The 15,553-nt window shown below is 57.4% G+C and overlaps 1 protein-coding gene across 1 annotated transcript in view; it reads right to left on the bottom strand.

The window, feature by feature from the left end:
- The window catches only part of GPR137B (G protein-coupled receptor 137B), a 48,414-nt gene extending 33,189 nt beyond the window's left edge, over positions 1-15,225 (bottom strand). The window contains 2 exon segments of the mRNA XM_047702364.1: positions 14,691-15,123; positions 15,125-15,225. Coding sequence (XP_047558320.1) covers positions 14,691-15,123; positions 15,125-15,210 — 519 coding nt within the window. The 5' untranslated portion in view covers positions 15,211-15,225.
- Between the last annotated feature and the right edge of the window lie 328 nt (positions 15,226-15,553).

The following is a 15,553-nucleotide window of genomic DNA, read 5'->3' as shown; positions in this document are numbered from 1 at the left end:
GGATATGGGAAGGCATGAGAAGTGTGAAGGGGTATGAGGAGATATGAGGTGGGAGGTGGGAGGGGGCGGATGAAGTGTGATGAGACGTGAGGGTAGGAGAGAGTGTGGGGAGGTGAGAGATGGCAGGTGTGAGGGGGCACGAGAGGGTGTGAGGAGACATGATATGGCACGAGGAGGCATGAGGCAGGGAGGTGTGAGGAGAGGAGGCTGCCGGGCAAGGGGCACCTCAGCGCCCTGGGGAGGGCAGCATCACAGCCACAGGGCTAGGCCGTAAGGCAGCGGCCGAGGCTGGGAACGCCCATCGGGCCTGGGCAGCAGGACGCAGGAGGGTGGGATGGGGGTGACCCAGTCAGCAATCAGGGTGCAGAGGTGAGGACGAGATGCAAAGGGCCTCTGTGGGCTGAGCAGGAAGGGGAAACAGAGGCAAATCGAAGACAGAAGGTAAGTGAGGAATGGTCCGGTTGGGGGTCAGGGAGACACAGGGAGTGACTGCTCAGGCTACAGCGTTTCTTTCGGGACTGATGAAAATCTTCCAAAATCGGCAGCGGGAAGGCTGCGCAAGGCTGGGAATACAGCGTCCCTGAAACGGGGCGCTGCCTGGAAGGGGGGTTGTGTCCCCACAAACACACAGGAGCGGCAGGGAAAGAGCAGCGGAGCAGGGACGGAGGGGCCTGGGCGGGGTCAGGCCCGGCGGGGGAGAGGGGAGCACTGCAGGTGGGGGGTGCTCTGGGGAAATGAAAGAGGGAGGCCCCGCACAGCGGCTGGGACCATGGTTTTAGCTTGGGGAGACCCAGACAATGAGAAGGGCTCTCGATGTCAGACTGAGGGAGGGAGAAGCCGGACAGCAGAGGGAGGTTGACAGTGCCCCAGAGGGAGGCGGATGGCGGGAAACTGAGGGGGCCCAAGAGGGGTCGCGGGGATGGCCAGTGGCCCTGGGGGACTGTGCGGTCTGGCTGGAACCCTGACGTGAAGGGACAGTCCAAGGTGCTTCCTGGGGAAAGAGAAAGGCGAACAAAGGTACCAGGTCTTTCCCTGCTGTCCCGCTGGTGTGTACAGAGTCAGGGAGATCAGGGAGAACAGCGGGGTTTTCCAGAGCGGTCGCTGCCGTGAGGGCTGGAACGCCGGGCGGGGTGGGAGCAGCGGCTACTTCCCTCAGAAACTGCCACTGCCTCTCAGAAAGACAGCATTTCCCCTCGCAGATGCCCGTTGGTCTCAGCATCACTTCCACTGTGGTATAAAGTCCCGCCCAAAACTGTACCACGGGAAGAAAGCTGGGTGACTTCCCGAGAGGTCACCCAGGGCTGCGGATGACACCGTGAGCCATCCTGGCCCCTTGGGTTCTGATTTAAGACCAGGTTCCAGGAAGGCAAGAGGGGGAAGCTGGAAGCCCCGGCAGACCCCTGAGGCTGCAACAGAATGCGGGCAAGCCCGGCCCACCTGCGAGCCTGCCTTGGGGGCCGTCGGTAACCCCAGGCCCCTTGTACCACCTTTCACAGGATGCCAGAGGGCCCAGTGGATGACGTCTTCACTGGGACAGAAGCACAGAGTCTCTCGAGCAGCTGCTGACCTTGTCCCCTCCCCTCATAAATCACAGTTCCCAACCCTCTCAGCAACTGTCCTCCTCTCTGAACTCCCACTTGCCTGCTTTTCCTCCCACTCACTCACGCTGGCATTTGCTGCCTCATGATCATTTTTCCCAATGTCATGTTGGCTGCTTCTGGCAGAATGTCCCATGCTCTTCTTTGTGGGTATGACAGTGTCTCTTGTGCATTCAGCGAAATTAAACAAAAGTAACCGCTGTCCCCAGAGGCCACCGTGTCCGCAGCTGAATGGAGCCCTTGCTTCCAGACTCGCACTCGGTTCAGAGGCTCTGTACGCAGTCGCCCTGCTCCACACACCGCCCTGCCTGACCCAGGTCCCTGCGTCTGCCCTTCGGGGCCACCGCTCCCTGGAAATGGAACAGGCCAAACAGACACTCCCCACCTGTCCCAGCCCGAGCAGGCTCCAGGCTGCACACACCTGACCTGCTGTGCCAGAGGCCGGCCACGGGCTGAGGCCCCGGGGAGACCCTCCCAGCAGCCAAGCAGGCCGAAGTCAAAAGAAACCAGTATGTCTCTTCACACTCTCTCTTTAAATGTATATATGCAAATTCACTTGAAAATGTTACAATTTTGGGCCACCTGGTGGCTCAGTCCTTAAGCATCTGCCTTCAGCTCAGGTCAGGATCCTGGGATCAAGCCCCGCATCAGGCTCCCTGCTCCGTCAGAAGCCTGCTTCCCCCTCTCCCACTCCTCATGCTTGTGTTCCGTCTCTCAATGTCTCTCTCTCTATCAAATAAATAAAATTTTTAAAAAAGAAAAACAGGAAAATGTTACAAATTTATGGTAGGTTTAAGCTTCATTATAAAGTATGTCACATATACCCAAAGAAACTACCTAACTCAGGGACTCCTGGGGGGCTCAGTCGGTGAAGCGTCTGCCTTCAGTTCAGGTCATGATCCTGGGGTCCCAGGATGGAGTCTCGTACCGGGCTCCCTGCTCCGCGGGGAGTCTGCTTCTCCCTCTGCCTACCGCTTCCCCTGCTTGTGCTCTCTCTCTCTGACAAATTAAAAAAAATTTTCACAAAAAAAAAGAAACGATTTAGCTCACACTCATGTACCCATTGCACAGTTCAACCTGCAACACAATCATCTTTGCTCCAGCTCAGTTTTATTTTTAATAAATAAAAAAGATATCACTGATGCCCCAGACATCTCTCTCCCCAGTTCTAATCCCTCCCTCCTCTGCAGAGGTAATCACTTTCCGAATCTAGCCTTACCCTGCCCAGGAAGGCTTACACTTCTACTATGAGTGCATGCATTCACAAATAACTCACAGTATATCAATATACTACATATAAAAAATACAGAGTACCATCCTGGGTGGTTTTTCACTTCATCTGAACAACATCAACACTCTCCACACCCTTCTGCAACTTGTTTGTTTGCCCATCCTGACAGGTTCACAACGTCTGAACGTTGGAATACACATTCTCACTGAGGCCCAGTGTCCCCCTGTCCACAGGCCGCAGCTGTGTGTCCTTCTCTGGCACAGAGACACGTAAAGATGGTTAAGAGTGTGGACTTGAGCTGGCTCACCCGGACCTGAATCCTGGCTCCAACAGTTGGCAGCTGTGTGACTTTGGAAAAGTTATGTAACGTCTCTGTGCCTCAAGTACCCCATCTGTCAAATGAAAGTACCCACCTCGCAGGTTTCTGAGAGGATTAGGTGAACTAACACACATCCAGCACTTAGACAAATGCCGGTCACCTCGCAGACACTCCGTGTTTAGGTGTTTGCTAGCCCTTCTGCTGTTACTAGTCCTTGTACATGTTCTCAAACCATGACTCTAAATGCACAACTACTAAACCGTGACCACAGAACCCTTCTTGACCATAAAAGGAACTTTCACACTCTGAAAGGTTAGGAACCAAGACACATTCGCTGTTCGCGCTTATGGACCCTCCATGCTGCCCACTTCCTGATACATCGGGGATATTATGCAAGCTTGAGACGCTGGTCTGCCCAGGTGACAGTCGGCGGTCAGCTGCCTCCCTCTGAACTTCTCTGTGCTGAGCACCCTCACTCACCAGAGCAGGGTTACAGGACAACAACAGTCTCTGAGACCTGAAGGGGGCACTTCTCCCCTTCTGCAGGAATCCGAGGACGTGCATAAGCTCTAGGGGGCTGGCCATCAGGTCAGCTCTCTATGAAAGTGAGGGCGAGCCTGGTGTCTTCATGGACGCAGAGACGGACCATGCATTTAAAGCCATGGAAATCCATGGAGGAAAAAGGCCATAGAATTCTGTGGTTCGATAGCCTGAAGCCTGAAGACAGGTGGGCTCTGTCTGGGTCCTGAGCGGGCCCCATGTGAGGGGCCTCCAGGGAGGTGACGGGGCTCCAGGGTCAGGTCGTCACCATTTCAACTCCTGCCTTTGAACTTGGCCAGCTCACAGCCAGAGGAGCAAGTCCGGCTCACTTCCCGGCCTCATGCTGCCCCGAAGAACACAGACAGAGTCCCCAGCAATGAAGTGAGCTGCTTTTGCATGTGCCCTCAGGAAGGACCGTGGACCCTGCCTTGCCTCTGAACTCGCCAGCAAGTGGTGCTAGCTGTGTCCCGCCCTCCTGACCGCTCTGCTGTCCTGTCCCGTCAGGCTGACCCGACACCCGAAATGCCGCACAGCGGGGCAAGGAGCAGGACTGGCCTCGCGCCTGGAGTGCCCCGACCCTCAGTGCTCTCTCGGGGAGCAGAGGGAAAGGTCTCACAGGAAAGCAGCACCTTCACTTGCTTCCTCCCATCCTCTCCTGTCTCCAGTTTCTACCCGTTCGGCAAGTTCGGCTCCCACCTCCGTGCCCCCAGTGGCTCAGGACAGCCTCCCTGTCCTCGTCAACAGAACTGGGTTCCATCAGACAGTGCCCACACCAGCCAGACCGCCCATTAGGCTCTAGGCCGGCAGGCAGCCCAGGAGGGGCAGTGGAAGCCCGGAGAGCGCCCCTCGCAGTCCGCCAGCAGCACACCGAGCCTGGCCCTCAGTCCCTGCTTGCCCTCGCTGGCAGGCACCCGAGCAGCCTCAGGGATGTGGCTAGCCAGACAACCGACAACCTGCTTGGTTCAGCCCTGATGACTTCTCTTTGCCTTTCTGGGCCTTGGTGTTCCTCCGTGAGACAAAAGGGTTTGTCCCAAAACTTGTTCAGGTGCCTTCTACCTTTAAAACTCTAGGACATAAAGGGCCCTGCCGGAGGGCAGCCTGGGGCCTGGGAAGCACCACCCGGGCTGCTGCAGCCCGTTTCTCAGGGCGTGGGCCCCACCTGTCAGGGGGAGGAAGGAGCCGGGCCCAGCAGCCCCCACAACAGCCTGGGCCACAGAAGCCCAGTCCCACCCCAGGCCCACCAACTCCGCAGGGCAGAGGCCACAGGGAGAAGACCCGCCATCTCGCTGGGACAGATGGAGACTGACCGTGCAGACTGGCCTCCCGGGCGGGATCCTCTCTCTTCAGCCTCGTGAACGGAAAGGACCTTGACCACACAAGGTGCCACGATCATCACTACGTTTCCAAACCGCTCCTACGGCAACCGCCACCCCAGGTCACGATCTGCCGGTGGAGGCCCTGCCTGCGACTGTTCCAGACGTGCATAACACGCACGTTCGTAGCAGGGAGGAGACCTCTTCCGGCTCGGGAAGCTTAGCTGGCGGGTCAGCGGCCAGCTAGGCCCAACGGCTCCAGGAAGAAAGGCCCCATGTGACCACAGGGGCCCACATCTTACCGCGGCCACAATCCTTGCACCGAATCCCCTAGAACGACAATGTAAGATAGCAGGGAAGATGCCGCGGGCGTCTTTCCCTCCCCAAAATAACTCTGCCTCAGAAGTTATGTCAGAATTCTGACATTCCCCGGGAACTCTTGCCCTGGCTGGGAGCAGTGCAGGGCTGGCTGTGGGCCGCCCACGGGTGTCCCCCCACATCACGTGGAGTCCCACCACTCGGTCAGCAGGCGAGGCCTCTGGGAGGCAGTTAGGTCAGGAGGGTGAAGCCCTCATGAGGGGCATACAGTGCTCTCTCTGCTCTCCACCACATGAGGACCCAAGGAGAAGCTGCCATCTGCAACCTGGAAGGGCTCTCACCAGAGCCCAACCATGGTGACACCCTGACTGCAGACTCCCAGCTCTAGAACTAAGAGAATAATTTGCTGCAAAACCCCCATGGTGTTTGGTTACAGCAGCCTGGGGAGCCCAAGACAGCGCAGACGGTGCTCCTCATATCCACCCCTGACAGGACGGACCCTCGGGACATCCCAGAGAGGAAGCAACATGGTGGGACACGGGGACTGAGGCCTCCTTCTGCTCCCGGAGCTGCCCCGGCTCACCGTGGGCCACTGGGTGGGGCCGGCAGGGACCAGGATGGTGAGGGACAACCCACATCCCATCAGAAACAAAGAAAGGAACTGAGAATGGCACAGCCCACGAGGACAAGACCTGGGAGGAGACCTCTGCCACCATATCTGTGAAGGGCTATCCCGGGAGGAGGGACTGTATCTGCTCAGAAGGGCCCCAAGGGCAGGAATGGGAGCCAAGCAGACGTCCCCCAGGCAACTCCTCTCCGTCCAGTGCTCTGAACCCCAGGAAGCTGCCTCTGGGAACAAACCAGAGCAAATTGATTTGCCTTACATTTAAATAGTGACAGATTCACTGGTTCTTTTAAAAACATGCAACAAGCACCCTACAGTGAGAATCGTAGAGATGAAGGAGGGACCTAAGTCCCCAACCTTCTGCTGGAAACATCCCACTTTGTGTCACCACTGTAAGGACTGTCCCCCAAGTAATGCTGGCCAGTAGCACAAGCGATGTTCGTCACGTGGTCTGTTTTCCCACTCAACACTCACCTCCATCGAGGCAGGAGCCATGTTTGTTCCCAGTCCTATCTACATAGCATCCAGAGAGTCACAGGCTCCCAGAAACACACGACAGCCCACCTCCACGTCCGTCAGTGGGGGAAAGGGTGGCCAACAGGGGCAGACACCTACGGAACAGCCTCCAGCCTCAAGAAGCAATGTCATGACAACTGCCACGACATGGGTGACCCTTGAAAACCTCACGCTAGGCGAGAGACGCCGGGCCCAGAAGGCCACTGACGGGGGGATGCCTTTGGTGGGAAACATCCTGAACAGGTCACTGCACGGAGACAGAAAGCACACTTGTGGCTGCCCGGAGCTGGCGTGAGGGGAAGGGTTTGGGGAGATGGAACCGTTTCAGAAGTGAGCAGAAGTGACAGCTGCAGAGCAGGAGGGGCTTAAATGCCACCAAACTATACAAACACAATGGTTCCTTTTATGTTGTGTGAATTCCACCTTGATTTTAAAAACATGCTCGTTGACTGAGCGGAGGAGTCTCCAGGTTGCAGTGGAAACTGGGGCCACCGTGTGACAACTGTGCATGGACAGATGTGTGCACCGTCCCCTGGGGCAGGAGTGCAGCCCTGACGGGGGGGCTCAGCCCGCAATGAGCAGTGGTGCTGACATTCTGTGCGCTTCTCTCCCTGCTGCGTCTGCCACCGGTCACCCACAAGGCCTGATGGGCAATGCAGTCCCCCACAGCTCTTTGGTCTGGAAACCCCCGAAAGGGCAGCAGGAGGTAGGGGGCAGCCTAGGGAGTGTATCCCATAGTGTGTGGGGATTTCTGCCCTGCAGATCATGCTTAACAAGTGTCTGCCATGAAAGGGGTAGAGAGCTGATGATGTCACATGCCGGCCACAGAAGGGAACCTGTCTCCTGGCAGCCAGGGGCTGGGGAGACACAGACAAGGGCCCTGCACCGGCTTGATGTCTTGTGACATCATGTCTGTCCTTCCCCATAGTCAGTGGCCCTTCGGGGAAGAAATTCCAACTTACTGCCTCTGGAACGGCACTCTCTAAGCAGGAGATGAGAACCCAAACCCGTTTCCAACTTGTCCCAGCAAAAACAACAGGATAAAGATGGGGTGGGAGCTTGGTGATAAACGCTGGGTCTGTTCTAATCTTAGGCTAAGGACCAAATCCAGCTCACAACCTGTTTCTGTATGGCCTGTGAGCTAAGAGCAGTTTTTATCTTTTGAAAGATAAATACACACACACGCACACACACAGAGAACACACAACAGAGATCACACGGGGCTCAGAAGGCCTAAGATACGGACGCAGGCACCCTGCATTCCTTCCTTTCTCGAGGCCCTCCGCACACAAATTTGAGGAAATCAACCCACTTGTGGAGAAAAACCATTCGGACTTCATCTATCCTCATTGCTGAACAGACTCTTAACCTCAGCCCAGGGATAAATAAAAAGTATTTACAAGGCTCTGCAGGCTCCCTGAGTGCCAGTGCAGCAGGCATCATCACGACCACTGGCTGAGAATATTTGTCCCGAGAAAACTTGACCTGCCCAAATGTCAGGCCTGAGACGGACCCACAAACCAGGAAGAGGCTCCTCCCCTCGCTAGAGCTACAAGGACAACAGGAACCGACTGACCGATGCCGCTCTCCAGATCACGTGATCTGCTGTTCTCAAACACCTGAGTCTCCGAGTGATGTCGCCGGACGAGCAGATTTCCACTCTGCCAACGGCCTTCTCCAGGCAGGCTGCCCCTCACCGCCCTGATGGCGTCACCTCCGGCACACTGTCCTCCCCGGCGCTGGAGGCCTTCGGGGGCCGAGATGAGGGACACGCGACTGTCCCTGGTTGGGGAGGGCACATGCTGTTGGACTCAGCCGTGGGCATCCCCCACCCCACTAGGTCCTGCTTGTCTGACCCGGGGAAAGACAGGGGCACAAAAAGATGCCACAAAACCTCGTAGGTGGCAGGGTGTGTGGGACCCAGACCAAGGCTCCTGGTGGAGACAGGAGCTGCAGGTCCATGCTCAGCACACAAGAACACAGCTAGGAGGCTCGGCTCTGCTTCTGCTGTTGGGAAATCAAGGCCTCAGAGTCAGGGAAACAGGACTTGGGGTCGGCGGAGTCTGACGTCTCCCAAGAGTGCTGAGGGCATTCACGAAACGTGGCTCAGCTTAGGCCAGCGCTGAAACAGTGATAACCGGAGCAGAGAGAATTAAAAGCTTGCGCTCCAGTGAGAGATCTTGGGCAACTGGGCTGTAGAATCAGAAGGCCCCTTCTTAGGGAAATTTTTACAAGTGAGGCTCGGAAGCTACTTCCTAGGAGGGGCTGGTGGTGGATGGTCAACTGAATGCAAATAAGGAAACTTCTCTTAGGTTCCATGTGTGCCTGCTCTTGCAGAGGCACACACACACAGGTACACACACACACAAGCGCACACATAGGCATGCACACAGAGGCTCACACACAAGCACACACACAGGTACACACAGAGAGGAATGCCCATAAGCATACACAGGTACACACACAGGTACATACACATAAGCCACTGAGTGACCACAAGAGGCCAGTGTCTGGGAACAAGAGGTCATGGGTGTGGCATACAGAGGTGAGGTCAGCATAGTCCCTGCCCTGGTGTGACTTTGGTCCCAGCTTTGAAATAAGGTACTTGCGGACTGTCAAAGGCCTGTCTGTGTGCTCCTAAGCTTCTTACTTCTTCATAATCACGTACAGGCCTAGAAGCGTCCCTCCTCACACCTCCAGGATTTCGACTCGGCACACAATAGTATTTGGTAAAACTTTTTTTTTTAAGATTTTATTTATTTGAGAGAGAGTGAGAGAGAGAGCATGAGAGGGGAGAGCACTGGAGGGAGAAGCAGATCCCTGCTGAGCAGGGATCCTGATGCGGGACTTGATCCTAGAACTCCAGGATCATGACCTGAGCCAAAGGTAACCAAAGGAGCCACCCAGGTGCCCCATGGTAAACATTTCTTGATTAAGTGGACTGCCCAGAACCCCAGCAAGACTCACTTATTCCTAAGATCAACATCCCCTTTTCCTGGTTGGGGAGGGAGAGATGGTCCCTGATTAGATTTTGACTGCCTCCTGGTTCCCTATCACCAAAGATGGGGACGGAGTGCATTTTGAGTTGGGGTGGTATGTGCAGCAAACACAGGCTCACGGGTGCCGGGCCTCTACCCCACTCTTCATCCCAGGCTGGTGACCTTGGACAAGTTCCTAGAAGCCTCCAGGCCTCGGTCGGTTCATCTGGAAGAGGAAGGGCTGGGCTGCCGGACCCCCTCCCCCAGCTCTCGGCTCCAGGAGCTGCAGCAGTGAGCTGTTCTCTTCCACGCTCCCGCTAAGGGAGAGTCAAGTTTCCCTGCCACTTTATAAACAGAAATGTTGCAGCATGGCACCACAAGTCATTTGGATGACACGGTGGGGGGATAAAAGGCAGAGCCGGCCCCGGGGGTCAGACCTTCAAGACCGTGGTTTGGTATCTGGGCTAGAGCCAGAATCACTCTTGTTAGATGCAGAAAGGGCACTTAACTGAGGTGCAGAGGGTACAACACAGACAGGCTCTCCTTAAAGCAGCTCCCACCAGGGAGATGCACCCCCGGGGTCGCTGCTTTCCTGATGAGGAATGTCAGTAACCAGCCACGGGAGCTACACTAGGGGTGAAGCCGGAAATCGAACTCGGTCCTGCCCACACGGTACCCCCTCCTTCCATGTGCAGTGCTACCCCCTCATTTATAGGCCTTTGCCGGCACACCGGGACCCCAGACTCCCATGATATGCTCCAACACCCCCCATGAGCCACAGTTCCCCACCCCCAACGGCCCTGTAGCAGCTTCCCAGCCGCCCTCGAGACACACTGTCATGCCGACTTCTGCGTCAGCATCCATTAACCACAGCCCATGTCGCCCCATCCCCAGAGTTCATTTCTCCTTTTCCTTCCTCAAAATACCCTTCAGTCGTGGCAGGAATTTGTCACTGGGCTCAAGACAGAGCGGAACCAGTGGGACCTTGAGCCCATTCCACTCCACCAAACTCGGGTCCCTAAGAGTCTGAGGTCCAGACCTGTGATTCCAAGGGAAAACGGCTGGAAGGGACGGCTGAGCCCATGGCCACACCAGGAGCTCTATAGACAGACCTGCTGGCCCAGGGGCTGCCTGGGCGCAGAAGCTGGTAGCCTCTCTACTGGGCCTCAACCCCACAGCCTGGTGTGGAGGGCACCCCAACAGCCCAAGCGAAGAGACTCCCGTGCACTCTCGGGGTCCTGTTCTGCTCCAAACCTCCGACTGAGGCAAATGGTGCCAGAAGAGCAGGCTCCGGAGGACGTACCTCCGTTCAAGCCTCCGCCCCACCACTTCCTGGTGCAGCAAAGAGCTGAGTGGGAGGGATGCCTGGGCAACTCAGTCGGTGAAGCCTCTGCCTTCAGCTCAGGTCATGATCCAGGGTCCTCTGATCCCGTTCTGCGTGGTGGGTGCCTTGCTCAGCAGGGAGCCTGCTTCTCCCTGTCCCTCTGCCTGCGGCTCCCCCTGCTTGTATGCATGCTCTGTCTCTCTGACAAATAAAATCTTATTAAAAAAAGAAGAAGAAGAAGAAGAAAAGATCTAAGTGGGAGTTTGGCTGTCTCCAGGACTGGTACTGGGGGACCAGAGCCAGATACGACAGGTACCCAACACCCCATGTTCCAAAGACAGCCCCAGACGTTTGGGGCCAGTCACACACCTCACACAGGGCCTGCTAAGAGTCAGCAGAACCAGTCCTACCACCAGCCTCCTCCCCACGTTCCAGCCTGTCACAGGAGCTGGAGAGCGGAGAAAGGAGTCATCAGCCCCAGCAGGAGAGCAGTGCTCATGCTAGGAGATGCAACCCTCATCCCGGGTGACTGAGGAGAAAACCCCAGAGGAACTGCTCAGGGGGGTTAGGAAGCAGGAACCTCATCACCTCACTCCATGGACAGTGATGTGCTGAGATGGGAAGGCTCAGACCCAAGGGGTGTAGACATGACAACAAGCGGATTCTGGAGAGTCCCAGCAGAGGCCCACCTGTGCCGTGGAGGTCTAAGGGCACCAGGACTTTGGCGGGGCGGGGTGGGGGGGTATCTACCTCCACCTGGGATTTCTGTAGGTGGCAGAGAAGGATAGAGGGCAGATGGGAACCTGGGAGGAGACCAAGGGTGGGCACTAGCCCCTGACCTGTGTGGCCACACCTGCAGAAGGGACTGGGTGGAAGGTGGACAGGCAGAGGGAGCCAGGATAAGACAGAGTCTGCCATGTGGCCGCAGCCCCATGACAGGGTCACCCCCAGAGCCCAAGGTGGATCAAAGCCAGCAGTGAACAGGCAGAGCGTCCCGTAAAACCACCCTGCACCTCCTCGGGCCAGCCCCAGAAGAGCCAGATTCCAAAGATGGGGGGCGAGGCTAAGCACTCAGGACACACCCTTCCCCTGCACTTCGAGCCCTGGACAGAAGGGACCATGGCCCTCCAGCAGCCAGGGCAAGAGGAGGTGCCACGGACGCTGCGGGGCACGATGGGCCAGCTCCTGACCACCCCGCCCCGCAGAGGGAAGATGGTAACACCTTCTCCCCAGTTATCAGGGAGGCTCCACACAGACGCCTAAGCCAGCCCCAGGCGCTGGGCCAGGCACAGAGCACAGGACAATGACAGATGAGACTCCTTCCAGCTCCAAGAGCACCTTCTAGCTCTTCCCCAAACTTCTGCCATGGTGCCCCTCTGCCACAGCCCTCTCATTCTTCCCACCGACCTCCCCAGCTGCCAAAAACCCGACTCCTGAGGGCTCGGGTCCCACGGAAGCCTCCCACAGCTTAAATATACACCACCTAGGTCCCCTGAGTTATCACTTAACTGGGTGGGGTATAAGGTTCATACCCCCTAGCCAGGGGTTTGGCTCCCAGCAAACAGGGGCTGCAACTACGGTAGAGTATGTTTCCCCTCTAACACTATACCACAAAGCATGGGCCATTACTCAGATGCCAGAGATGTGGGGGACCTCCCAGCGCTTCCATGCCCCGACCAGGTAACCTTGAGCGAGCCACTGAACCTGACCATCCACAACACGGGGACCATCTCATCACTACCATCAGAGGGCCCTTGCGAAGAGGCCAAACCAGTTCGAACGGAGCCTGGCACCCAGTTGGGCTTTTCCATTATCTGCTGCTCACCCCCTCCCTCCCAGATCTGATGGACTTGTTCTGAGATGGGCCCCAGGGAAGCGGTAATTCTTAAAAGCTCCCTGGGCTATTCCAGTGGTTGAGAACCTTGTCGAAGAGAAGGCACGCAGGAAGGAGAGGTAGGAAGAGACGTCAGAGCTGAGAGTCAAAGGAAGGGTGACCCCCTTTCTAGCTCCCCAGAAATATCCGAGTATTTGTCAGGAAGCCAGAGGATGGCTTTGCTCTACAGAGCCTCAAAGACCAGCACTTAGGTACCTCCTTTTCCTGCCAGCCACCCCGGAGATATGAAAAGCAACAAGAGGTGGAAGATACAAAGAAGCCCGGGCCAGGGCTTGAGGCCTCTTGGCTGGAGTGGCTCTGTCTGCCTGGCCACTCTTTTCCTCGCTCAGCATTTACTTGCCAACCAGCAGAGGGTGCAGAAAATGTGCGGCCCTGCCCCTAAGCCAGCTAGTGCAGAATTTGCATGTGATTAGCACAGAGCCATGGCCCTGGCCTGCGTTTTCCTTTTTTTTTTTTTTTTCCTCTTAGAAAGGAACACATATACCTAAATACAAAACACGATCACAGTCACAGTTCTTAAAGTAATGTTAGCCTACCTGACCTTTGTATCTTGCTGGAACTACCCCTTTGGATCCAATTAAAAAGCTAAAGTGTCAGCAGTAGAGCTGAGGACTGCCTGAGTAACCAGCTTTTGGTCTCCAAGGTAATTTTTGGACGGGTAATACCTATGACTCGTGCACTGGAAAAATATGTGGCTACACCAGACTTATCAGAAGGCTGTGAGTGCAGAGCTGTTCTATAAGACTATCATGGCTACTAACTAGTACCCAGCTATTCTGGAGCCAGACCTGTTTCCTGCCAATTGTCTCTGGGGCTCCCACAGTACAGCAATCCTTCTCTACTTTTTCTTGCCTTTCTTTTTTTGAAAGACGTTTTCTTTAGAGAACAGGGACACTGTTAAAAAAGGAGAATGCCTGCCTGCGTCTGTTGGTGAGAGAGCTCTTCAATTACCCTCACCAGATGACACCTGCAGAGTCCTTGTGAAAATGGACATTTCAGGGCTTGGAAAGCTAATGAGAATCAAAGATGATGATGAGGGCATTGTGTAATTAAACCTTTTTGCAATACCTGACATGGTATTTACAAAGCACTTTACAATCACCGTCCTTTCCTTAAGTCACAGCAGCCCAGTCAATTCACATGTTCTCCCATTAGCTTATTAAAAATAGGCCTCATAAACTAGCTCCTCTGTGTCCATAAAAGAGCCCTGGTAAACTTTATGGTTTTTTCTTGGGGCCTCTCCATCCAGCTCAGACAGCAAGCCTTGACCTCCCCTGGAAGCAGCTGGGGAGCTGGGTGTCACCCCCAGACTGTTCAGCAGCCCTGAGAAATGAAGTCCCAAGCTCTAGTTCATTCAGCAGGGCTCGAAGCTGGAGATCAAAAACATCTCACTCCAAATGGGGCAGTCCCGTCCTGCCGTTACTCAAAAATATCAGCTCTGACCCCAATCTGGAGGCCAGCGTGCACATGACCTTTCCAGGCTCAGGTCAGGTGCTCTGGGATGACCGGACTAGAGGTAGAGCCTCCCTGGTGGGCACAGCTCCGGGCAGGCCGCGTTCTAATGTGGCGGGAAGCGGCCCCTGTGCACGGACATGACGGGCCCAAAACCCACCGGTGGCTACCGGGGCAGGCCCTCACTTTCTCTCTCTCTGTCGCCTCATTTGGAAATGGGCGGGTCGGGGGAGAACAGCCTGCAGGTAGGACAGGGCTCAGGAGACCCCAGAGCCAGTGCCTTCCGCCCACCCTCTGGGCTCCGCGACCGCCCCCGGCAGCCATAGGCCCTGCAGCTGGCTCAGCGCGCGGGGCGGGGGCGCTCTCCCAGGTGAGCGCCCTCCCCGCCAGGTGAGCATCCCGCCCGGTGAGCGCCCTCCCCCCCAGGTGAGCGTCCTCCCCACAGGTGAGCGCCCGCCCCGCCAGGTGAGCATCCCGCCCGGTGAGCGCCCTCCCCGTCAGGTGAGCGCCCGCCCCCCCAGGTGAGCGCCCTCCCTGTCAGGTGAGCGCTCCCCAGGGCCCCCCGCCGCGCGACCCGCTCACCTGCGTGAAGTAGAGGTTCATGAGCGTGAGCGTGAAGAACTGCAGGCACACGGGGAAGCAGTAGAGCAGCCAGAAAACGAAGGGGCCGAGCGCGTTGGCCGCCACAAAGTCCCTGAAGTAGAAGGAGAAGAGGACAGTCCGCAGGGAGGCCCAGAGGAGGCAGAGGAAGAGGAAGACGCTCTGGTAGCTCAGCCGCTTGTGGCCGTAGCGCAGCACCAGCCAGAGCTGCGCGTAGATGAACACGAAGAGCAGCGAGTAGAACGCGGTGTAGACGACGGTGAGGCCGAGCTTCACGTAGGGCGGCACGGCCGGGGTCAGCGTGGGCGGCAGCGAGTCGTTGCGGAGCGGGTCCCACGGCGGAGCCGCCATCGGACCCGGGACACCGCGGCGGGGCCGGGGGCGCCTCATCTGCGCTCGCGGCCCGCGCCGCCCCCGGGGGGTCTCGGAGCCGCGCGCCCCGCCCGGAGCCCGGCGCCCGCAGGAAAGAAAACAAGCGGCACTTCCTCCCGCAGCACCACATGATCAGCGGGCGGCCCCGGCCCGGAGGGGCGGCGCCGCGCCCGCCGCCCCCGCGCGCCCGCCGCCCCGCGCTCCCCTGCCCTGCCCCGCAGCCTCGCCGCGCGCCCACCCGTCCCGCCCCCGCCCTACCCTCCGCCCTTCGCAGCCGCACGTCGGACCCCGAGCAGCACCCCGCACTGCCCCACGTCAGACCCCGAGCCGCGCGGCCCACTCTGCCCCCCCACCGACACCGCGTGTCCCGCACAGCCGGGTCCAGGCGCCGCCCCGCCCCCTCCACCGCCCTCTCCGCCCCCGCCCCGGACACCGCGCGTCCCGCCGCGCTCAGCACCTGAAGTCCCGACCGC

This window comes from Lutra lutra, chromosome 14, assembly GCF_902655055.1.
Source record: "Lutra lutra chromosome 14, mLutLut1.2, whole genome shotgun sequence".
In the NCBI taxonomy this organism is placed as follows: domain Eukaryota; kingdom Metazoa; phylum Chordata; class Mammalia; order Carnivora; family Mustelidae; genus Lutra; species Lutra lutra.
This window is presented reverse-complemented; position numbering and strand designations above follow the sequence as displayed.